The sequence below is a fragment of the Capricornis sumatraensis genome, chromosome 8 (assembly GCF_032405125.1).
Source record: "Capricornis sumatraensis isolate serow.1 chromosome 8, serow.2, whole genome shotgun sequence".
In the NCBI taxonomy this organism is placed as follows: domain Eukaryota; kingdom Metazoa; phylum Chordata; class Mammalia; order Artiodactyla; family Bovidae; genus Capricornis; species Capricornis sumatraensis.
The window spans coordinates 101,875,159-101,899,978 of record NC_091076.1 but is presented as its reverse complement, the minus strand read 5'-3'; the positions used below and the strand labels follow the sequence as shown (position 1 = coordinate 101,899,978).

Sequence of the window (24,820 nt, the reverse complement as noted above, 5' to 3'; positions counted from 1 at the left end):
TTAAGGTTCTCTTGGAAGAAAAATTGGGCAAGAATAACCAAGAAAATTGTTGAAAAGAAATGCCTAAAGTGGGACTTGCTGTATTAGATGAACAAAAACATGTTTCAAAGCCAGTCATTAAAACAATGAATCTTGGGAGGAGTCAATGTACCAGAAATACAACCCAGAAACAGACCCTAATGTGTATAATGACAGTTGGAAAAAATATACGTAAATATTTATCTGACCCACGAATGGGAAAGATTTTCTAGTAATTAAAGCAAAGGGGAAAAATACAAACAAAAGATTGGTATATTTGGCTATTGAAAAAATCTTAAAAGAATTAAAAACTTTGTATAGTGAGCACAGATGAAGAGTAAACAGTTTAGGAAAATATGCATTTACATATTTGTATGTACATAAAAAGGCTTCCCAGGTAGCTCAGCAGTAAAGAATCTGCCTGCAGTGCAGGAGCTGCAGGAGACAGAGGCTCAATCCCTGGGTTGGAAAGATTCCCTGAAGGAGCCCATGGCAACCCACTCTGGTTTTCTTGCCTAGAGAATCCCATGGACAGAGGAGCCTGGTGGGCTGCACTCCATAGCATCACAAACAGTTGGAAACAACTGAAATGACATGACTTAGCACACACATGTACATGAAAAGATTTGTATTTACATAGAAATATTTTAAAATTAAGAGTGAGTTGCCTCAATATGTCAAAAACTCTTAGAAATCAAGTAGAAAACAATAACCTACCCAATAGAAAGATGACTAGCAATCGATATAGTCCACAATAGAGAAGATAGAAATGGCCATTAAACATATATGTCTCACCTCTGAAACCAAACACTCAAAATTAAAAGAGCTGCAAGGCTTTATATTAAACCTATTAAATGAGAAAATGGGTTAAAAGTCAGCATTTGCAACAGTGGGGCAGGTTTGTCGCTACAGGTGAGAGTAATGTGGTGGGACCCCAAGTAAAGCAGGTACCCTTTGACCTGTTCTGCTTCTCTGCTGTCATCATAAGAAAATAACCATAGGCTACCGGGGTCCAGCCCCAGCAGGATCCAGGGGTTCTCTCAGGAGAGACGGAGTCGGCAAGAGAGAGAGAGAGAGAGAGAGAGATGGGGAGACCAGGCTTAGGTGGAACAGGTCTGTAACTTTATTTTTAAAAAGAGCTTTTATACCTTGGGTTGTACATAGAGGGGAATGGAAGATGCAGAGTCATGCAGGGTCAGCAGTTCTGACCCTTATCGAAACCAGGCTTTCTTTCTGCATACCTTTCCATATACAAAAGTCTTATGTGATTTACTTAATCTTCTGGCCTGGAGGCCTGCTAACATTTTATGACCCTTTCTTCTGATAAAGATTAGTCAACCAGAAAACTTATTTTCTCTAAAAGTGTTTTTTCTAAAGTCTGGCACCACTCTCATAAAGTACTAAATAAAGTTACATTCCTATAGGGCAAAGGTGCAGTGGGTTATAACAAAGAAAGAATTTATTAACTCAAAGGTCTAAAGTTGCTAACACCAAGGCTACTACTTATTTTTCCTACATACCAACTATATTAACTAATATACTCCCCAGGTATACAATGGGTAAGGGATATGGAAACTTGGCAGCAAGCATTGGCTCAACAATGAAATCCTTTACCAGTACTATTCTAATTTTTTACTCCTAGAAGGGCTCTTTGCCTATTAGGACTTTAGAATGTTTAAGTTCCCCTGCCTTTCATGGTTGGGAAGTTTTGAACAATCATGGGCGTTAGTTGTAAAAGTATGGATAAACCTGCCACACAAGTTAGGATGCTAACAGAGGGGTTTGTATTGAAATATTCCTTTCATGCCCAGGAGACTTATCAACTAGAGCCCTAGTTGATAATGCCAGAAGAGTTGGTGAAAGGCATAATATAGTAAGCAGTAGACAGACAGATTTTGGTTTCAGGGTAGATGCTCAAGCAGGTCCAGGGAGTCCCTCGAGTCCTGATCCACCTTGCCTGTCAGGTCTCTCCTCATATCATGGGTGGGATCTCCCGTGCTGGCTCCCGGCATCAGGCATGTGAGGGTTCAGTAGAGGATTTTATCACAGCCTTAGTGTATGCATGTGTGTGTGTGTTTAATATTTATTTACTTTTGGCTGCATTGGGTCTTTGTTGCTGTGCACGGGCTTTCTCTAGTTGCAGAGTCAGGGCTAGTCTCCAGTTGCGGTGCACAGGCTTCTTGTTGCAGTGGCTTCTCTTGTTGCAGAGCATGTGCTCTAGGGCTTAAGTAGTTGCACCACATGGGCTCAGTAGTTGTGACTCATAGGCTCAGCTGTCCTGTGGCATGTCGGATCCTCCTGGACTAGGGATCGAACCAGTGTCTCCTGTATTGCAAGGCAGGTTTTTAACCACTGGACCACCAGGGAAGTCCCAGCCTTAGTGTTTTATGGCCAAATGTTGGAGTCCACCTGAATATGCGCTGTGGCATAGCAACAAAATTTAAAAATATTTTATATCTACCATGAGGAAGAGGGGCACAGGATGGAGCCAGGGAGTCAGGTTGAAGGTGCTGACTGATCCTGTGGTTCCTTCCAGTGTCACCTTGGTCCTGTCCTTGATTTCCTGCTGGGAGCTGGCCTGGGTACCTGGCGCTGACTGGGATGGGCTTTGCACCTGGGCTGCCAGTGTGCTCTGACCCATCTCATTCACTGGGCCTTTCCAAGTGCCCCTCAGAGAACTCCCCTTCCCTTTCCACACTGACTGCCTGCCCCCCTCAACAGTCAGAGGCTCTCAGCCTTTCCAGTCTTCCCTCCACCTGGGTGCAGTGCTGGCCATGAGGCTCCCATGTGGGAGGCCCAGGTATCCCCCCTGACCTGTGCCCAAGGGCCTAATGGACCTCTCTGCTCACCTGCAGCAGCTGCAGTGCAGGAGCCAGGCCTTGGCTTTGAGCCCAACTCCCCTGTTCCCTGTCCTGCCCTGTTCCCCTCAGTCGCCTGGGGCCCAGTGGTGAGTCCCACTGGTCCTCACTGCTTCCTTCGATGGAGGAAGGGATGGCATAGGGCTGGCTCTGTGCTCCCTGGGGTGTGCCATCCAGAGAGATTGGTCACTACCCTGCATGCCCCCATCCCCAAAAGCCCTGTTGAGGCCTGGCCTCAGATGCTGGGCTACCTGCTCCTCCAGGAATGTCCTCACAGCTGCATCTGTGTGGAAGTACCAGCCTGGGCATTGGGATGGAGCTTAGAGAACCAGGCTCCAGGCCTGCTTGTATGGAAGGTCGGATGTGCCAAGGCTTTCAGACATCAGCTCTAACATGGGGCAGCTTGCTTGCATGGATTTGCTCTGCCTGCCACCTGCAGAACCCTTTCTTTTTTCCCCTACACCAGGGACCCTGTGTCTGCTGAGCCTGGATGCCAAGGGGCCTGGGGAGCTGGTTCGATCCTCACTCGAGAGTCTCCCCACTTGGGTTTGAGTTAGAAGTCCGTTAGACCCTGATGGAGCAGTGCCTGTGGTCACCCTGCTCTGTCTGAAGGGGATCATGTTTCAACAGGGAGTTGTGTCCGAGGGTTTTGTAGATGCAGCAGATGGCACATCCACATCCGATGAGCTGGAACCTGCTAGTTACTCTGCCTGCAAAAGAAGAAAAGAAGATGCAACCCTGTTTGAGGTCACTGACACGTGCTGTCCAGACTCTGAGCAGGTAGTTTGCATTAACAGTGGCTCACGATCCTCCCTGCCAAGGCTTGCATGGAGCTGAGCCCCACACCCTCTCTGATGCTGAAGGTGGCTGTTGGGAGGCTTTTTCCACTCCTACCCAGGCAGATCGACACAGTAGCCATGCCTGTGGGTTTTAGCTCTCGTGACTCTGAGGATGTTCTGCTAATGTTGGATTTCAGCTTTATTGCATGTGCTTCCTGTGCTGTGTGTGCCCCATGTGCTTCTCTGTCTGTGGGATTTTCCCGGCAAGAACACTGAAGTGGGTTGCCATTTCCTCCTCCAGGGAATCTTCCCAACCCAGAGATTGAACCCGTATCTCCTACACTGCAGGCAGATTCTTTACCACCGAGCCACCGGGGAAGCCCCTGTGGCCCCCATCCCTACTTTTCCATCCATCTTTTAATTTCTTGTGTAGCTATCTCCTTTGGCACATGGGAAACTTACCCTGAAAGCTCCACAGGCCATATAAAATTCTCTTCATGGAGAAGAGCAGGGGGCCTGGGTCTCCCTTGGGGGCTGGGACCAGACTGGTGGGGGTCCAGGTTGAACCTCTCTACTAGGGCTTGGAGAATGCACCCAGCCCCTGCAGTCTCCAGCACCTGAGATTATGGGCTCGTGTTCTGAACCCTGGTTGTGCCGTGGAAGCCTGCTGAACTTAGTCCTGACTTCTTTCATTGTCTATAGCATTTGTGAGTCTTGAGGGTTTTTACTAATAATATCAAAAGTGAAACTAGCTAATATATGTAATGGAAGTAATTTTGCTTGTGAGGAAAAGCAGTGAGGCTTCAGACACTGAAGAGTGATGTGTTTAACTATCTTCCTTTCACAGAATGGTGACTTTTTTCATGAGTAAGATGGCCATTGAGTCACTTAACAAAGATTTATTGAGCAGCTGCTGCATGTAGGGGCGCTGGGTGCCCGGTGGAAGGCTGTAAATGAGGTGTGGTCTTGCCTCTGGGCTTCGATCTATTGGTTAGTTTAGAGCAGAAGCACTTTGGGAATTCCCTGGTGGTCTAGTGGTTAGGACTTGGTGCTTTCAATCTGTGACTGGGGAACTAAGATCTCACCACCCATGTGGTACAAGAAAAAACAGAAACCCAAAAGCACCTTGTAAATACAGTGGACAGCAGTGCATGAGCACTGATAGAAAATATGGAGCGGATGTGGAGAGCCCCTTTATGATCTAAAAACAGGAAAAGCAAGTTGCAAATAGATTTTCCCAAAAGGAAGGTTTAATACTGTAAAGATGTCAGTTCTTTACTCAGATGTATATATCCAGTTGGTCAGTTAATGTGCAAAAGTAATATTGCTTCCAGCGGGTTTGTTTTGTTTTTGGAAATTGATAAAAGACACTAAAAGTCCATCTGGAGTATAAATTGGTGAGAGTTCCTATAAAGAATGTAGAAAAGTACAATAAATGGGAGATTTGACATCAGCATGTGTTGTAAGCTATAAGCACAGCAATGTAAAGCAACAGAGCATCCTAATGGAGTAACGGAGACCCATTGGGGAAAGTTGACATAGAACATCTGGATGCAGGTGTGAGTATATATGACAGTTGAGCAGGTGATAAAGGTGGTATCATGTATCAGAGAGCAACATTGCTTTAAGTAAGGGGCATTTGAACCGTGGCTCACCATTTGGAAAAAATGATTCTTTTCTCCTTGTTGTTGGTTAGTCACTAAGTCCCGTCCAATTCATTTGTGACCCCATGGACTCCTCTGTCCATGGGATTTCCCAGGCAAGAATATGGGAGTGGAGTTACTATTTTCTTTTCCAGGGGATCTTCCCGACCCAAGGATCGGACTCACATCTCCTGTATTGGCAGGTGGATTCTTTACCAGTCAGCCATCAGGGAAGCCCTTCTTTACTCATAGTAAACACTAAGATATATACCAGACTGGTTGACTAATGTAAAAGACACCCTGAAAGTTCTAGGAAACATAGGTGACTGTTTATAAAATTATGTAGATATTCCAGAGCCTCACCAAAACAACCCCTTAAATGCAGATAGGGATTCATAAAATATTCCAGATTCTGGGTTAGAGGAGACCGTTCAGCAATGATATGGAGAAGCAGATGGTTAGAAACAATTTGCAACATATGATGACAAAGGGTTCACAACTGGAATACCTAACTAATTCTTTCAAAGAAATAAGACATCCATGTACTAACAGGACAGTGGGTGAAAGATGTAAAAGGCAATTCCCATGAGAAAGGGATAAGTGGGCAGCAAATGTGGGAGAGTTCCCCTCGAGGGGTGGCAAGAGCAGAGCACATGATCAGCGTCCAGAGACTGCCCTGTTGCTGCTTGGTTAGGTGGTTTTGGTTTTATTTACTTATTTTATTACAATTTTTAAAATTGAAGTGTAGTTGATTTACAATACTTCAGGTATATGGTAAAGTGATACTATACACCTATACATGTGTTAAATATATATATGTTACATATGTATTCTTTTTCAGAATCTCTTCCGTTATAGCTTATTACACGATATTGAATATAATTCCCTGGGTTATTCAGTAAATTCTTGTTGATGATCTGCTTTATGTATAGTAGCGTATATCTGATAATCCCAAACTTCTAATTTATCCCTCCCCCCTTTCGCCTTTGATAACCATGTTTGTTTTTATGTCTGTGGGTTTATTTCTGTTTTGTAAATAAGTTCATTTCTATTATGTTTTTAGGTTCCCAGGTTTGGTTCCATTAAAAAGAGGGTTTGGCTGGTGGCTGCCGGCCTCAGGTGTGTGGTGATGTCTACCAGTCTGCTGTTGGGGGCTGGGATGTGGTTGGGGTCCACATGTTGGGCTATTATCATCCTGTCATCCCTTCCCATAATCGTTGTCTTCCAGGAGCAAGGTCATGTCCCTCCAGGGGTCCATCTTTCATTTACTGCCATCTTTACACACCCACACCTCCCAGACCCTCTTGGTTCTGCATGGTCACCTCCCTCACTATGGCATGTACTTCCTTGATTTTTTCCCTGCTGACAGCACCCCTTCTTCTAGAAGGCAGGCATGATCCAGGTTCCGTGGGGAGGGCAGCTGGCACCTGTTGATGGGATCCAAAGCCTCCACTACCTTCTGTAGTGATCAGAGGGTTGGGCATGTGTCACAGAGGGGTCCTCCTGGACTGTGCCACGGTGTGGAGGTCTGGAGCCCTGAGGATGTTGTGGCCCGAGTGTATCTACCAGAGCCTGACATGCCACCAAAGTTGTTAGAACATTGATTGCCTTGACTTATTTGGGGCTTCTGTATAAAGGAAACAGCCTACTTTGAGGTTTAACCATTAGAAATCTTTTGCTTGCAAACAGTTGAAACCCCAGTTTAGGTTAATTAATACAATAAAGGGAATTTGTCACTCATGTAACTGAGAAGACCTTGGGTAGACCTAACTGCAAGCAAGGTTTAATCTGGGCATCTACCTGCAGACAAGGTTTAATCCAGGCACATTGATATTCCTGAAGTCCAGGTATCTCTCTCTGTTTTTGCACCACCTTCCTCATGTCAGTTAGCTCCTTGGCCTCTCCATAGTCTCCAATACCTTGGACCCTTCCACAGATTACCCACCTCCCACTGCGTTGTTCAGAGGGATAAGAGAATGCCTTTTTGGGGGGCTTCCAGAAAAGAAAGAGGAAGCATCTCTTTCCCCGGGGAAGCTGTCCTCAAATCTCAGTGGCTCTGATTGGGACACGTACCCATTCCTAACAAGCCAGGGTGCTGTGCTGACCCTGCAGCTGGAGTAGAGTTAATCCTGCTGGAACCACTCAACTGAGAACGGGAGGTTCAAGGGATCATTTCCTGGAGTTGGGGAGTGGGAGCCGGGCGCCAGGCAGCTGGCAGGACAAGGGGTGGTCTGAGCATCTCTCCAAGACTCCAGGAGTCCCTTGAACCTCCCATTCTCAGCAAATCCAGGAATCTCGTGGTGCCCTTAGTAGAGATTCTTGCCACATCTTTTTCCTGATGGCCCCTCTCTTTCTCCTCGGCAGTCCCTACTGTGGAGTCTTTGTTCCCTTTTGCAAGTGTATAGTGTGTAATTGAGAGGCTGGCGCTGGTCCTAATGATGACACTGCTAGTTGGAATTTGTCAGGCTGGGGGTCAACGTGATACTTCTAGTTCTCATCCCAGATTTTTTTCTCTTGTTGCTTCTGCAAAGCCCGCCTTATGTTTGTGGATGGACCCCCCCGCCATCCCTCTTCCCCCATCAAAGTACTGTCCACGTGTGTCATCCAAGTTCTACAAAAGAGGAAACTGAAGCTGAGGAAGGTTACTTGGGTCCAAAGATGGCAGGAAGGATGGCTGCAGAGAAGGAGCTTGGGCAGTGCCTGTTTGCTAGAAGGAAGTGCTTGATCAGATGCCAGTGGAAAGGTGACACTGTCCTTATTGGCACAGTACTTTCTATTGAAACCACGCTTTTTCTCCGATGGGACTTAAACCCAGCCCAAACTCGGATTGGGACTTGTATCCACAGGCTGGGACTTGAACCCATGATCCCTGACTTAGGAGAGGACTTGAACCCACTCTCTCTCTCTTTTTTTAATCAGCTGCCCTGGGTCTTTGTTGCTGTGAGGGCTTTCTCTAGTTGTGGCAAGCAGTGGCTGCTCTGTTGAGGTGCGTGGGCTTCTCATCGTGGTGGCTTCGCTGTTGTGAACACAGGCTCTAGGTGTGTGGGCTTCAGTAGTTACGGCACACAGGCTTAGTTTCCACTCGGCATAGGGAATCTTCCTGGACCAGGGATCAAACCTGCATCTTCTGCATCGGCAGGTGGATTCTTTACCACTGGACCACGAGAGAGGTCCAAACCCACTGTCTTTTCATTAAAACCCCTCACCTTGTGTCAGGACCTACTGAAGCTCAGGTTCTTTTGTCTCATCACTGAAATTATTCACGGTGAGGCAAAGTGATAGACAAAGAATGAATTTATTAGCCTAGGACACTTATGACAGATACAAGCAGGCAGGCAAGGTAGCGTCACCCCAAGAACAAAGAGAGCTTCATTTTATAATCAAAGCAAAAGTGGAGAGGGGAGAAGACCACCTTCTTCCTCCTTTTTGAGTAGATATCAAGGATTATATTAGTTCTTCCTTTGACTCTATATGGTCTAACTGGGACTATCATGGCTTTCTTTAAATCATATGCATGTTAGCAAAAGGGTGGTAACATATACTAAAATATGGCAATTCATCTCAGGTTTTGTAATAGCAGCCTCCCCAGCCCAAACTGGAACCCAAAGTGTGTTGGGCTCTTCCCTCCTCTCTCCCTGGTGCCCTTAAAGCAGGAACTGCTCTATCACACCTTTCTAGGCAGCCACGCCTAGCCCACTAGCCCACCAGAAGGGACCCTGTACCTGCCACCCATGCGTGCATGCTAAGTCACCTCAGTCATGTCTGACTCTTTGTGACGCTATGGACTATAGCCAACCAGGCTCCTCTGTCCAAGGGATTCTCCAAGCAAGAATACTGGAGTGAGTTGCCATGCCCTCCTCCAAGGGATCTTCCAGACCCAGGGATGGAACCCATATCTCTCATGTCTCTTGCATTGGCAGGCAGGTTCTTTACCACCAGTGCCACCTGGGAAGCCATCTACTGTGAAAGTGGACAGGTGGAAGCTCTGCTCTGGGGACACCAGCTCCCAGGTCATCTCATTGTCATGATCTGACCACTGAAGTGAGCAGTGGGCTGAGCCCATGGCGCCTGCCACCTTAGACTGCCATCCCATTGACCGCAGTCTCTGCTGCTTGGGCATCTCACTCCACTGAGAGCTGGAGGACACTGTGAGGGCCACCAGGTACTTCTTCAGACCTGGCTGCTTTCTGGCGTCGCGCCTTTCTACTCAAGGTGGAGTAGTGGTGAGGCAGGCAGGAGCTATAGCAGCCCCACTCAGTCATTGGTTGGTGCCTCAGTGCTTTCCCCCTCCCCCAAAATGAGCAACTGTCGATCAGGGACCAGTTAGTGGTCCTGCTCAGCCACTGTTCAATGTCAAAGTGGGCCCCTCCCCGAAACAAGTGACTGTTAGTGAGCAGCTGTCAACCAGGGACTGTGGCGCTAGTGGTAAAGAACCTGCCTATCCGTGCAGGAGACAGAAGAGACGTGGGTTCAGTCCCTGGGTTGGGAAGATCCCCTGGGGGAGGGCATGGCAAGCCGCTCCAGTATTCTTGCCTGGAGAATCCCATGGACAGAGGAGCCTGGTGGGCTACAGTCCACAGGGTTGCAAAGAGTGGGACGACTGAAGCAACTTAGCACGTGTCAAACCAGCGAACCTTAGCACTCAGCCATTGGTCAGTGCCTAAGTGGGCTCCTCCCCCCCGCCCTTCTTGTGTATAAAAGGAGCCTGAATTTGAACTGTGGTAAGATGGCTTTTTGAGACCCTAGGCTGCCATCTTCTCAGTCTGCTAACTTTCCGATTAAAATCATTATTCCTTGTTCTAACAACTCAGCTCCCGATTTACTGACCTGTCAGTGCAGCCAGGAGAATGAGCTTGGGCTTGGTTAAGTTTCAGTATAATGTCCTCTTTCACTTAGTTTCTGTCCCCCTTCACCTATGTTCCTGTCTTGGCTACAAAATGCTACTCTTCAAGGACTGTTAACTCCCTTTCATGTAACAAGATTCGGATCCCATATCTACTGTCTTGTGTTTTAATTATCAGAACTTGTGGCCTGAGTGTGCCTGATGCTTGGATGCTTGGTCTTCCTTCAACATACTGTAGATTGTTGCTAGGTTACTGGATTCTTTTCTTGAGTAGTCATTATCCTACAACAGTTTCCCAAACTCCCGTAAAATTCCTTTTACATTCTTAATCCCCTAGAGTGACTCCTAAACTAACTATCCTACTCTGTCCCAGTCACTGTCAGTGCAGAATGAGGCAGAGGACCCCTGGGAGTTTGGGCAGAGCTGCAGGCCCACTTAGCCTCCAACCCTCCAGTCTTTGTCAAAACCTTCACAGACTTTCTGTCCAACTGGTCAGTGTTCTTACCTGTCACCCTCATTTCCTGCTATACGTGCCTTTTCAGGGTCCACAGCACACACCCCACCCCTCCGTGTGCTCCTGACCCGGTATTCAGGCGAGTGAACAAGGCCACCTTGCCCTCCCAAAACTGAGATCTCTCTGCTCTCTGAGGACGCTCATTATAAAATATAAAATCAGACATGTATTCTGACTAACCCACCTTCCCTCCAAGAAGTAGCAAACTGTTACTTTTTTCTCACTAATTCTCTCTAGCCAGAAATAGGAGTAGCCTTTATGTATGCATTTAGAGCTGGTCTACAGCCTTTGAACTGAGGTATAATTGGTATTGAATGAAATGCACAGGCCTTCAGGGTAGAACCCCCTGGATTTGTTCTGCTGTGTGTACAGCTTTGTGACCCCTACCCGATCCAGTGACAGAACAGTCAGTCCCCAGAAAGTTCTCTAGCATCCCTTCCAAGTCAATAAACTCTGCACTTAACAAATGTTTTAATTAAATATTACACCCACCCTGCAGAGTATCTATGACACAGATGCAGGATTATCCTAGTGGATACTCATCCCCTACCATCCATTGTCAACAAAGACATCATCAGAAGTATTGGGGTCTCCTGCCAACCACCCCCATCCACTGCCCACACCCAGAGGTTGTGACCCAGGTCTGGATTCCTAATCAGTAGTGCTTAGTTTTAGTGTACATATTCCTGACTAATGAGTTCAGAGTGACAGACCATAGTAATGAGGAATACATAAATATGTAACATGTATATAGAGACTTGATGTTTGTCAAGGAAAAGTTTAGCCTTGTGCCTTGCCTATAGACCTGTGAGGGGCCAGACACTCATGTGGCCCCATTGATGTGTATTGAGAGAACTAAGTTGCCTGTGTGAAATCTGAATCTTATTCCAAGGGTTTTGAAGCACCTTATAAAAAGCACAATCGAATAGGGATTAAAAAAAAAGGAGAAAGTGAGATAAAGAGCAGAAAGGCAAATTGCAAATCAGATGTCAAAACTCTTTTTTTTTCTTTTGAACTTTTTATTTTATATTGTGGTAAAGCCAGTTAACAAATGTTGTGATAATTTCAGGTGAATAGTGAAGGGACTCAGCCATCCATATACATGTGTCCATTCTCCCCCAAACTCCTCTCCCATCCAGGCTGCCGCATAACATTGAGCAGAGTTCCATGTGCTATACAATAGGTCCTTATTGGCTGTCCATTTTAAACATAGCAGTGCGTACATGACCATACCAAACTACTCTCCCTTCACCCTGGCAATCATAAGTTCGTTTTCTAAGTCTCTTCCTATTTCGTAAGTAAGTTCCTTTGTATCGTTTCTTTTTAGATTCGATGTATAAGGGATGCCACATGATATTTCTCCTTCTCTGTCTAACTTACTTCATTCAGTACGACGCTCTCTAGATCCATCCATGTTGCTGCAAATGGCATTATTGCATTCTTTTTAATGGCTGAGTAATATTCCATTCTATGTATGTAACACAGCTTTTTTTATCCATTCCTCTGTTAACAGACGTTAGGTTGCTTCCATGTCTTCTCTATTGTAAACAGTACCACAATCAACATGGGTGCATTTTTCCATTCGGATCATGTTTTTCGCCAGATTTATGCCCAGGAGTGGGATTGCAGGATCATATGGTAGCTCTGTTTTTAGTGTAAGGAACCTCCATGCTGCTCTCCATAGTGGCTGTACCAATTTATATTCCTGCCGACAGTGTAGGAGGGTTCCCTTTCTCCACCCGTCTTCAGAGTTTATTGTTTGTGGATTTTTTTTTAATGACAGCCATTCTGGCTGGTGTGAGGTGATGTCTCATTGTAGTTTGCATTTTCATTTCACTAATAGTTTGATAGAAAACCCTTTGTTTTTGGGTCTGATCACAGACCTGACAGGTGGGTGTGTCCTGGGGCAGAGGGAACATGCCGGTGCTGCAGGGAGACATGGGACTTTCTGAGGAATTTATATAATGAGATATAAGCATTTAGGCACCTACCGGGGCTCAGGGATGCTTCCAGACACTGTGGATGCAGCAGTGAAGAACACAGAGCCTTCCTTCCTGGAGGGAAGAGAAAATAAAAGGCGTTTAGTTGATGGTTTCTGAGGAACAAAATAAAGCAAGTGCAGGGCTGCGTAGGTTTGCTTTCTACTGGGAGTGTCCAGGTGGTCTGTCGAGGGATGTGGGGCCGAGGACAGAGTGAAAAGTGAAGGAGGTGTCTGGCGAAAGAGCGAACCAGAAGCCCGCGGCGCCCTGACTGTGGGACTAGCGATGACATGGGAGGTCAGCGTTCCTCACAGCTCCCAGGAGGAGGGGCCATGCCTGAAGGGCTGCAAGGGAGCTAGAAGGAGCAAGGGGAGAAAGTGGCCCTGAGCCTGCCTTGTGGGGCAGGGCAGGCATGTTTGAGGAGGTTCAGAATTGAGTGTGAATGCTCTTGGTGGATTCTGGGCTGTAGGGTGGTCTGGATGTCCTGTACTTGGCCCTGTGGTGATTTGGAGCTGGAAATGTTGGCTTGGAGGGAGAGTTTGATAAAGGAGGTGGGCCGTGGGTGGAGGAAGGAGCTCCATGTTGGTTGATTGGCAGATGAAAAATGTGCTTGTGGGGAGTCACCCCCTCTCTCTGGGTATTAGTAGCCCTGGGAGGGGCAGTCTCTCCAGGATGAGCAAGGTGCCCCCAAATGCCAAAACATCCTAAAGTACAGAAAGTAAAATACAGAATTGATGCTGGAGGCCAGGGCAGGACTAGGGTAGGATGAGGTTGACAGACTGTGAAGGCCAGTCATGTGGGGTCTTCTGGCCAAGCATAAGCTTTGATTCTGGGTGGGCCGGTCAACCTAGAAGGTAGCCTGTGGCTTTGGCCACGTTCAGATGCACAGGTCCCAGTAATCTTTGCCAATTGATGAAACTGCCTTCTTGGCTGTCAGTGACTTTCAGACTCAACCTGCACCTCTTCGCTGGAAGCCTCCAAGTCCTACTAACAAGCTAAAACCATCTGTTTTTAGTCTTTCTCTCCCAGTAAACCATCAGTTTTATGGGGGAAGAACTCATCTTACTTTCTTGTTCCTTGTGCTTAGGACAGAGTTCCAGGTTCCTTTTGGTAAATCAGCACAGGTGACTTAATTTAAGCCAGCCATGCCTTCAAAAAGGAGGAGAATCCGCAAAGGGCCTGGGGCTGTGGGGTCTGCATACAGCTTCCTGCTGGTCTGATCTGTGGTTCCCAGTGAGGCTGCCCTTCAGGACCACCAGGAAAGCTAATGGAGATGCTGGTGCCTGGAGTGGGGAGCTGCTTGCTGCTAGTGCTTACAGAGCAAGCCTGGACTGGCAGCAGCACCATGGAAATGCAGAACCTGAGGTCCCCCAGATGAGCTGAGTCACCACCAGTGTGTTGGCCAGACCTTCAGAGATCCATATGCCCTGGAAGTTAGGGATGTGGCCGCCTTGAATGACCTTCCTTCTTTCCTCCATAGTGTTAGCTGGTGTCGATGTCAGACTGGGAAATTGCCATTCAGGGCAACCTGTGCTTTGTGCTGCTTGTTTCAAGCAGATGGGCTGGAAGTTTGGTCGGGTTTCTTGGAGAAAATCTGGAAGCTGACCCAGAACAAGATGTCCCACCCCATGTGCAGATAAACCCCAAGGTCTTCCATCTCCCTCTCCCGAGGACTGACCCCAGGCAAGGGGCAAGATGCCAAGCCCTAGGCCCACACTGGGCTTCAGTGGCAGGGAGGGTCATAGGTTACTGGCACTTAATGAACTAATCAGTATTGTGCTGCAGACCAAGATTGCCATGCATGCAGGGCGTTCAGCCCTTCGGGGTCCTCGCAAGGGCCTGTCACAACTGCTTCTACAAGCTTGTCTCTGATTCCGAAGCTGAGGATTCTTGCCTTTGAGTGAGGATCTGCAGGCAGAAGCATAATGTGCCAGTGCAAGTGCAGGGAGGAACAGCTTTAGGCTTCTGCTCATTTTTGCATGTCTATTTTGTCTGTAATACACACCATATAAGAGTGTGACATGTCAGGCCTGTGCATACTTTCTAACATTTGAAAGCCGTCTTTACAGGGCCCTCCTTGTTGGAAGGGATTCCACATGAGGGTCTCAGCTTGGATTGGGCAAAGCAAAGTGTGTGACCATCACTGCTCCCCACTTGTCCCTCAACTCTGTTCACCACCCCCATTCACTTTGTGCCCAGTTTCATTCTTTCCAAGAGATAGGAATGGCAGATTTAGTAGTTGTAAGGTGGCTGGGATGAGCTATGATTGACATACTTCAGAAATGGAAAGGAAATTGGAGGAAACCTTTGGTGAGAGTATAGAAAACCTGAGAAACATAATGAGTGTCTCTTTTTCTGTTTAGCGGCGTAGAAGGAGTAAAAGGAAGAAAAGTAATTGGAAGGATGCTTCCACATCTGCAGAGTTGGATTCCTTGTCCTCATCCTCATTGGAGCCCTGTAGTCTGAGTTCGCTTGCAGACTCTGGGCTCCAGGACACAGCTCCATGCCAAAGCCCAACTCAGCAGGATAGTCCCACACACCAGCCAGGCGAGCCTCCAAGTGTGGGCAAAATACCACTGGAGGCTATGGGGCACCCTCTTCAAGGCGAGGCTGCAGGAGAGGCAGAAGCAGCCATGGGCACTGAGTCTCTGAGCAGCCCGGCACCTCAGGACCAGACTCTGGGAGGAGCCCTCTCGGGCGAAGATCTCCCCACTTCTGCCAGTGAAGGCTCTCCTAAGGAGAAGGATACTGCCCAGGAGCTCCTGTTGCCTGAGCCAAAGGTGGACACCTCCAAGCCCAGGAAAGAGCTGCAGACCACTGGGCAGCTGGCCAGGGCTCCTGCTTCTAGGGTGAGTTAGGTCTGGGGTGAGTTAGGGGAGTGATGACCAGGGTAGGCCTGCCATGTCTCAACACCTTGCTGTGCAGTGTGGTTCTGACAACACTTCACTGTCTGGGAAGGGAGTCCACTGGGACTTGCTTCCTGGGAGGGGGGCTGTGGGAGGGGCTATGCCTCTACCCTGAGCTGCTGACCCCTGTTCCTGGGCTGGTGGCAGAGGCTGACCCTTATGCCACTGAGTCCAAGTTTCCCTGGGCATTTTGTCATTTTGGCCCTAATGTTTTGGGGCTTTATTTCTTCCAGGAAAGTGATGCTGCAGCTGAGCCAGCTGGTTCAGTGGAAGGAGCTGAGAAAGATGTTAAACGTAGGACTGAGGAAGCGAAAGAGCCGCCCACAAGCGTCCCTGCTTCCCGAGACCACCGCCAGGTAAAGCATCTCATGCCTGCCTGGTCGCCTTTCCAGGACGCCCTCATCCTTGCTGTCCATCCCATGGGCTGCTCCTTTTAGTTCCGTTCCTTCCACAGCTTAATCATTTGGTAAATATGTGTTAGGTGCTGGGGGTATAGCCATGAATGAGACCAGTTCCTGCCTTTGGGAGCTCACATTCTAGTGGGGAGAAAGACGTGAAAAGCCAGACTGTGCGAAGTGCCCTGGAGAGAAGTAGGGCAAGGGACTGAAGTGGGTACCAGTCAGGGCCTCTCCAAGGAGAACTCAGAGTGACAGGCAAGCCACGTGCCTATCTGGGGACATGCAAAGGCCCCAAGGGATAGTGTGGTGGGCTTGTTTAGGGGTCAGCAGGAAAGCTGCTTCTCCCAAGAGCAGGTGAAGGGAAGAGAGGCCAGGGTTAGGGCTGGAGTTAACAATGTTGGGACAGGAGTCCTTGGAGCCTGTGGTGGGTAGATCAGAAGCCGTTTGAAGGTTCTGAGCAGGGAAGGGATATGACCAGTCTGGCAACTGTGACAAGCGTCCTATGTTGGGGGCAAGAATGGAGCCTGGTATAAAGGTTGGGGTTTGGGTGCCTGTTCCAGGAAATTGCAACCAAGGACCAGACGGCTGTTCCTGGAGGGAAAACAGGTGATAATGAGAAAGCCAAGCCAAAGAACCTAAAGAAGCCAGAGGGGAATAACGGAAATAATGCAGCCCCTGTGAAAAATGAGAAGGAGCAAAGGAACCAGAGCACACAGCGAGCTAAGGAGAGGTGGGTGCAACTGGCTCAGGGAGGCGCAGGCCTGGCCCCCACCCAGCACTGGGGCTGGAAAGGGCCACGCCACCCCAGAGGAGATTCCCAGGCTGCCTTTTTGTTGACTCGCAGGGCAAAGAGCAATGCTCAGGAGGTAGGCAGGGGAGGGGCACCTGCCCCAATTCCTTGATTGGCTGAAATGCACCATCACATGGTCTCTGGGGACCTGGAGCAGCATGGACCTTACAGAAGTCAGGAGAGAGGCAGTCATGCCCCAGACTCAGTCACCCCCTCCCACCATCCCCAGCTCTTTGGAGCTGTGCAGAGATCACCCCACCCTGTGCCCACTGTCCTTCTCCACCATAGAGGGAGAGTCAAGGGGACCCACATGGTGGGCAGTCTGTCTGAAGTGTGGGCTCTCTTGCACTTTGCTAGGGTGTGTGTTAGTGCACGCCCAGAAACAAGATCGTGTGTGCACATGTGAGCCTGCATGTGTGTGTGGGCAGGGAGTAGAGAGGCCAGATCTAATCAGTGGTTTCCTATGTGACTTTCCCCCAGCATGCTGAGCTCTGCGGAAGGAATCATGGTGTACTTCCATGCAATCATTTCTAAACATTTTGGATTCAACCCTGATCAACACAAAGTATATGTTAGGGGCGGAAAAGAACTCGGGAAGCCTGCATGGAATCATAATGTTTGTGAAATGCACTACAGCAAGTAAGTATATCCCAGTTGGCCCATAAGGAAATGTACAGAATGTCCAGTCTTTGAAATATATTGAAATCATAATTCTGATCAAGTTGATTAATTCTTAGAACTTTTGAAAGATGAATATTTCAAAAAACTCTTCCCTATAATGCAGTTCTTTGTCATACTTCATCTTGGTCTTTCTGTCTCCGTGTGGAAGTAAGCCTTGTTCTAGAAGCATCCCTTCTTCCAGCATAGATTTATAGCATCAGGTCTGCACTCCATGTTGTGTTTGAGAATGAACATTTCTGGGAGAAAATTTTCACATAACCAGCTGCTGTCCTGTTTATTCACAGAGACTTACATGAGAACGGGTCCCTCATTGAAGGCAGCACCACCATTTCCAAGCAGTACGTGGATAAACCCATTCCTTACAAGTACGTTATCTGCCGAGGCAAGAACTCTGTGGAGTATGAGTTCATCTACAAAGAACAGGCAAAGAAAGGCGAGCACGTGAACCGCTGTCTGCGAGTGAAATCTTCCCTTCTGCACTCTGGAGGTAAGCCGAAGACTCTTGATCGATCAGCCTCTGAGGCTGGACGTTCCTCTCTGGAACAAAGGCTTTCTTTGTCGTCTGTGGGTCTTCTTTGCTTGGCATTGGCCCTATCGTTCCTCCCGGCTTTATGTTTTCTAAGCCTGAGCTTGGCAGCATGCTTCTGATCAGTTTAACTTAAGCACTCACAAGAGTAAACAAGGTAGTGGACATTTTCTAAGGGAAAGGAGAGAGGGTGGATCCGCTGAGAAGTGAGAGGATTGGGACATGGAGAGGCAGCCGTGATTCTTTACCATCTGAGCTACTATTAGATAAAGCCTACTTAATATTAAAGTTCTTGTTTAAAAAGATTCATCTGTCAGCTTTAGAGATGGACCAGTCTGTCACCAAGACCAGGTGTTTTATTTTGTTTGTTTTTGGGGGGTGCATAAAACAGTTTTTTTGTATTCATTACTTCTGTAGGTTAGGAGTTTGGATGGAGCACAGCAGGGCTGGCTGGTTTCTGCTCTCTGATGTCTGGGGCCTCAGCTAGGCAGAATTGAAAGCTGGGAGTGACTTGATGCAATCATCTGGAGGGGTCTTTGCCATTGAAGCTGCCCGTGGCAGGGATCTCTGTTGGGTGTCTGACGGCAGTAGAGGTCAGTGGGGCAGATGCTTGATTATTTTGAATTAGCCCAAAGACAGAAGAAACTAGTCATGTTCCCTTCTTAAATGTGCCCAAGTGTTGACTCAATTGCCTGCCTTTACAAGGCTCTCTTCTATATGGGCTGATTGCAGAGTCCCATGATCCTTTTTGACTTTGCCCTGCACTTGCTGGATGATCCAAACTGGCTGTTTCCATGCTTGAGATGACCCCTCATTAGACAAGAGCTGGTGCTAAACTAGTCTTTGCAGAAGACATGGTAGTGATTTGGGATGGCAGGTCTCATTTGCTTTTATTTAAGAAGCACCGCCTTAGTCACTTCAGATTTTATCTGGCTGGTTCCTGGTACTTAAGCTGTCAAACCAGATAGAGATGCACTTTTTAATACAGAGACAGGCATTTTAAAGTCCATTAAAAAGATTTTCTTTTCTTCTTTCTTTCTTTTATTGAAGTATAGTTAGTTGTTGTGTTAGCTTCAGGTGTACAGCAAAATTATTCAGTTATTTATTTTTTTCAGATTTTTTCCTTTATTAGCTTATTACAAGATATTGAATATATTTCCCTGTGCTATTACATTAAATCCTTGTTGCTTACCTGTTTATATATAGGTATGTACCTCTTAACCCTACACCTAATTTATCCTCCCCCCACCTACTTTCCCAATTGGTAATCATGTTGGTTTACTTTGTGTGTGAATCTGTTTCTGTTTTGTAAATAAATTAATTTGTATTATTTTTTGATTCCACATATAAGTGATATCATATAATATTTGTCTTTCTCTGTGTGACTTAATATGATAATGTCTAGGTCCATCCAGTTGCTGCATATGGCAATATTTCATTCTTTTTTAATGACTGAGTAACATTCCAGTGTGTATATGTGTGTATGTGTGTATATCATGTCTTCTCTATCCATTCATCTGTTGATGGACACCTAGGTTGCTTTCATGCTGGGCTATTGTAAATAACATTAGGGTGCATGTATCCTTTTAAAATAGAGTTTTCATGTTTTGTGAATATATGCCTAGAAGTAGGATTGCTGGATTATAGGGTAGCTCTATTTTTAGTTTTTTGAGGAGCCTCCATACTGTTTTCCATAGTGGCTGCACCAGTTTACATTCCCATCAACAGTGCAGGAGGATTCCCTTTTCTTTACACCCTCTCTAGCATTTATCTGTTGACTTTTTGATAATGACCACTCTGACCAGTGTGAGGTGATACTTCATTGTAGTTTTGATTTGCATTCCTCTAATAATTAGTGATGTTGAGCATCTTTTCATATGCCTATTGACCCTCTGTATGTCTTATTTGAATAAGTGTCTATTAAGTCTTCTGCCCATTTTTTGATTGTGTTGTTTGTTTTTTGATTGAGTTGTATGGACTGTTCATTACACAGATTTTTAAGTTGGAGAGTTAACTCGGAATTGCCAAACAACTTTATTTTTTAGATGTTTTCTTAATCATGATATTGTACTAAATAGAGTTTTTCTTTTTTTTTTTTTTCACTCTGGATCTTCAATGCTGCATAGACTTTGTCTAGTTGTGGCAAGCGGGGGCTACTTTCTAGTTGCTGTGCTTGGGCTTCTCACTGCAGGGACTTCTCTTGTTGCAGAAGATGGGCATTAGGGTTCGTGGGCTTCAGTAGTTGAGGTGCATGGGCTTGGTTGCTCCGTGGCACGTGGAATCTTCCGATAACAGTGATTGAACATGTGTCTTCTATATAGGTACATGGATTCTTTACCACTGGACCACCAGGGAAGTCTGAGTTTTTTAGTAATTACATTTTTCCAGCTTTTAAAAAGAAATCGGTGTTAGAACTTTTCCTTCCTTGTTGCAAAAGTCCATGGGCACTTTGGTTACTTCTTTGTGTGGGCTGTCCTATTTAGATGTTCTGCTGGTAGACTGACCTTAGAGCTCCCTGGAAGATGGTACCTGGGTTGCTTGGGTTAAATTGGGCACTTTAAGCAGGAAGGAGGTGAGTCATAATAACCAATGGAAGGGCTAATTGGAAGGCCAAGGAGGGCCTTTGTTGGCTTCTGAGGGTCTGGAGGTCACTTCTTGGACCCAGGTGGAGGAGTGCCCCAGCCCCTAACATCATCCATGATTTGTGAGGAGTGTCTGGAAGGCACTGGAATTTTGTTGATTGAGGAAAGTGCCGGAGTCCAACTCCAGCAGTCAGGGATTCAGCCTGAAGAGGTGAACGGTCTTGGCGAGAGAAATGACACAGCCTCTCAATTTTCCATGGACTGCCTGTTTATTCCGTTTAAGATTCTCTTTTATAATTTTACAAAAACATTAGGCCAGAGGTTTGACATTTTCAGTTCCCCCTCTCCCAGATTTATTATCTCCATAAATCATTGTTGCTCCTCAAACAGAGTTCCTGCTTCAGTGATTCTCTCTGAATTAACCTTATCATCTATTATCTACCTCCTCTAATGTGTCCTATAGTTAACTTGTGATTACATCGTAACTCATGCTAAATTCCTCAGTTTACTAATCTTCCTAAGTCCTGTTTGCCCCTAACATCCTGAGCTCACTATCTCTTAAAAAGGCTTCTAGCTATAGTGTCTCTAAAAATTCCCAACCTCTATAAGCTATAGTAAAATATGCTAACTTCACAACATTCCTTAAATCTTTAACCTCTAACTGTTCTAATTATTTCCAAGCCCTAAATTCAGTAAACTCCTTTGCCATAAACATTCTCCTTGCAAATAGGCTTCAGATATCAATCTCTCCCATGGCCTCAGCTCAGTTCAGTCGCTCAATCGTGTCCGACTCTTTGCGACCCCATGAATTGCAGCACACCAGCCCTCCCTGTCCATCACCAACTCCCGGAGTTCACTCAGACTCACGTCCATCGAGTCAGTGATGCCATCCAGCCACCTCATCCTCTGTTGTCCCCTTCTCCTCCTGCCCCCAATCCCTCCCAGCATCAGAGTCTTTTCCAATGAGTCAACTCTTCACATGAGGTGGCCAAAGTACTGGAGTTTCAGCTTTAGCATCATTCTTTCCAAAGAAATCCCAGGGCTGATCTCCTTCAGAATGGACTGGTTGGATCTCCTTGCAGTACAAGGGACTCCAGAGTATTTTCCAACACCACAGTTCAAAAGCATCAATTCTTCGGTGCTCAGCCTTCTTCACAGTCCAACTCTCACATCCATACATAACCACAGGAAAAACCATAGCCTTGACTAGACGGACCTTAGTTGGCAAAGTAATGTCTCTGCTTTTTAATATGCTATCTAGGTTGGTCATAACTTTCCTTCCAAGCAGTAAGCATCTTTTAATTTCATGGCTGCAATCACCATCTTCAGTGATTTTGGAGCCCCCAAAAATAAAGTCTGACACTGTTTCCACTGTTTCCCCATCTATTTCCCATGAAGTGATGGGACCGGATACCATGATCTTCGTTTTCTGAATGTTTAGCTTTAAGCCAACTTTTTCACTCTCCTCTTTTACTTTCATCAAGAGGCTTTTTAGTTCCTCTTCACTTTCTGCCATAAGGGTGGTGTCATCTGCATATCTGAGGTTATTGATATTTGTCCTGGCAATCTTGATTCCAGCTTGTGTTTCTTCCAGTCCAGCGTTTCTCGTGATGTACTTTGCATAGAAGTTAAATAAGCAGGGTGACAATATACAGCCTTGACGTACTCCTTTTCCTATTAGGAACCAGTCTGTTGTTCCATGTCCAGTTCTAACTGTTGCTTCCTGACCTCCATACAGGTTTCTCAAGAGGCAGGTCAGGTGGTCTGGTATTCCCATCTCTTGAAGAATTTTCCACACTTTATTGTGATCCACACAGTCAAAGGCTTTGGCATAGTCAATAAAGCAGAAATAGATGTTTTTCAGGAACTCTCTTGCTTTTTCCATGATCCAGCGGATGTTGGCAATTTGATCTCTGGTTCCTCTGCCTTTTCTAAAACCAGCTTGAACATCAGGAAGTTCACGATTCACGTATTGCTGAAGCCTGGCTTGGAGGATTTTGAGCATTACTTTACTAGCATGTGAGATGAGTGCAATTGTATATCAATAACCTCAGATATGCAGATGACACCACCCTTATGGCAGAAAGTGAAGAGGAACTAAAAAGCCTCTTGATAAAAGTAAAAGAGGAGAGTGAAAAAGTTGGCTTAAAGCTAAACATTCAGAAAACGAGGATCATGGCATCTGGTCCCATCACTTCATGGGAAATAGATGGGGAAACAGTGGAAACAGTGTCAGACTTTATTTTTGGGGGCTCCAAAATCACTGCAGATGGTGACTGCAGCCATGAAATTAAAAGACGCTTACTCCTTGGAAGAAAAGTTATGATCAACTTAGACAGCATATTCAAAAGCAGAGACATTACTTTGCCGACTAAGGTCCATCTAGTCAAGGCTATGGTTTTTCCAGTAGTCATGTATGGATGTGAGAGTTGGACTGTGAAGAAGGCTGAGCACCGAAGAATTGATGCTTTTGAACTGTGGTGTTGGAAAAGACCCTTGAGAGTCCCTTGTACTGCAAGGAGATCCAACCAGTCCATTCTGAAGGAGATCAGCCCTGGGATTTCTTTGGAAAGAATGATGCTAAAGCTGAAACTCCAGTACTTTGGCCACCTCATGTGAAGAGTTGACTCATTGGAAAAGATTCTGATGCTGGGAGGGATTGGAGGCAGGAGGAGAAGGGGACGACAGAGGATGAGATGGCTGGATGGCATCACTGACTCGATGGACGTGAGTCTGAGTGAACTCCTGGAGTTGATGATGGACAGGGAGGCCTGGCGTGCTGTGATTCATGGGGTCACAAAGAGTCAGACACGACTGAGTGACTGAACTGAACTGAATCCCAGTAAACAGAGAGATGTCTTCCCACCCCTCTTCCTCCTTCTAAGCCTCCTGTGAGCACTCTCATTGGTAGAAGCCACTGTTGAAGGCAGGCAAAATGGAGGCTCTGGGCTCCGCCCCGTGATGCAGGGAGACCAGAGGGGAGGTGTGTGTGCTGGTGGCAGAAACAGCCGTCACTGGCAGTCTGTCTGTTCCAGTGTCTTTTGCCTTGTGCTGTGTTTTGCCTGAAACTGACTCTGCTGTGTCTGTTCCTCACCCACCCTCTCAGCCTCTTTGCTTTTGTCCCAACTCCTCAGTTTTCTCTCAGATTCAGCTGTTACAGCCACATCCCTGTTTTGCTGAACTTTAGTTGGTTTGGGTTTTTGTTGGGGGGGAGGGGGTGGGTTGGGGGCAGGGGACTTTACTGTGCAACTTGGGGGAATCTTCGTTCCCAGACTAAGGATTGAACCTATGGTCTCTGCAGTGGAAGTGTGGAGTCCTAACCACTGGACCACCAGGGAATTCCCAGTCTGATCATCTTTAATGGATGAATTTAACCCATTGGCATGAACTTTGACTATCAATGGAAGACTCACTTTTGACAAATTACCTTATCTTTCTATCTACCTTGTTTTCCTTGTTCTTTTTTGTACTTTTTCTAGCTTTTGGATTTTTTCTCTTTTCTCTATGAGGTTGGAACTTAAATATTTTATTTCTAATCTTCTAGTGGATTCTTTGAGACCAAGACCATTAATGTCCCTCCCTGCCCCACTGTCCTGGGGTCGAGGGTGTCCCATGCCCAAGACCCTGACTGGCACTCCCCCCACCTCCATGGCACTAGCCATCGCAGGCCAGCAGCTTTCACTCACCTTTTCTCTGGAAGAATGTTTAGAGCAGGGAAAGCTTCCGCAGGAGCTGATGCTTGAGGTCAGATCCAAATAGTGATCCCGAGTTATCGTTGGGCAGGACTGGGATGGGGCAGGGATGTGTGAGCAGGGCCTTCCAGCAAAGACAACAGGATGGGCAACAAGAAGCAGGAGGCTTGTTCAGAGGCTTGACTTTCTGATTTCATGGCTATTTTTATGCACTTGTGTTGCCTCTGGTGTCTTACTGACCTCTTTGCCTTCTAATTAGTTGGCAATTGATTTTCCTGGGTTTTCTAGGTCTGCACTCACATCATTTCAGATGGTTATATGAGCAAGCATGAGTTCAACCCTTGCCCCATGTTGAGTACTGTTTTGCCTGCTGTGGTTACCACTGTTCCCAGGACAGAGGAAATGAGCCCTTGCACCAAGTAATATACCAAAATGGTGCACAGTTCCTAGTGAGTGATGCAGTTTCAGTATGAAATTTTTGACCTTCATGTGGTAATTTTCTAAGGAACTCACGTACCAAGTATGCTGAGCCATCTAGTTCAACAAAGGCATGTTTCAAGTACTTTCAGGGTAGTTGCAGGGTGTCTTGGTTACTTGTCCTAAACATCTGT

General features: G+C 46.5%; 1 protein-coding gene across 1 annotated transcript in view; it reads left to right on the top strand.

Annotated features, from left to right (window-relative positions):
• The window catches only part of RNF213 (ring finger protein 213), a 119,657-nt gene that overhangs the window by 11,212 nt on the left and 83,625 nt on the right, over positions 1 to 24,820 (top strand). Inside the window, exons 4-8 of the mRNA XM_068977509.1 lie at positions 15,127 to 15,483; positions 15,774 to 15,896; positions 16,499 to 16,668; positions 17,209 to 17,367; positions 17,694 to 17,896. Of these exons, the coding sequence (XP_068833610.1) occupies positions 15,127 to 15,483; positions 15,774 to 15,896; positions 16,499 to 16,668; positions 17,209 to 17,367; positions 17,694 to 17,896 (1,012 nt within the window). The remainder of the gene's footprint in view (positions 1 to 15,126; positions 15,484 to 15,773; positions 15,897 to 16,498; positions 16,669 to 17,208; positions 17,368 to 17,693; positions 17,897 to 24,820) is intronic.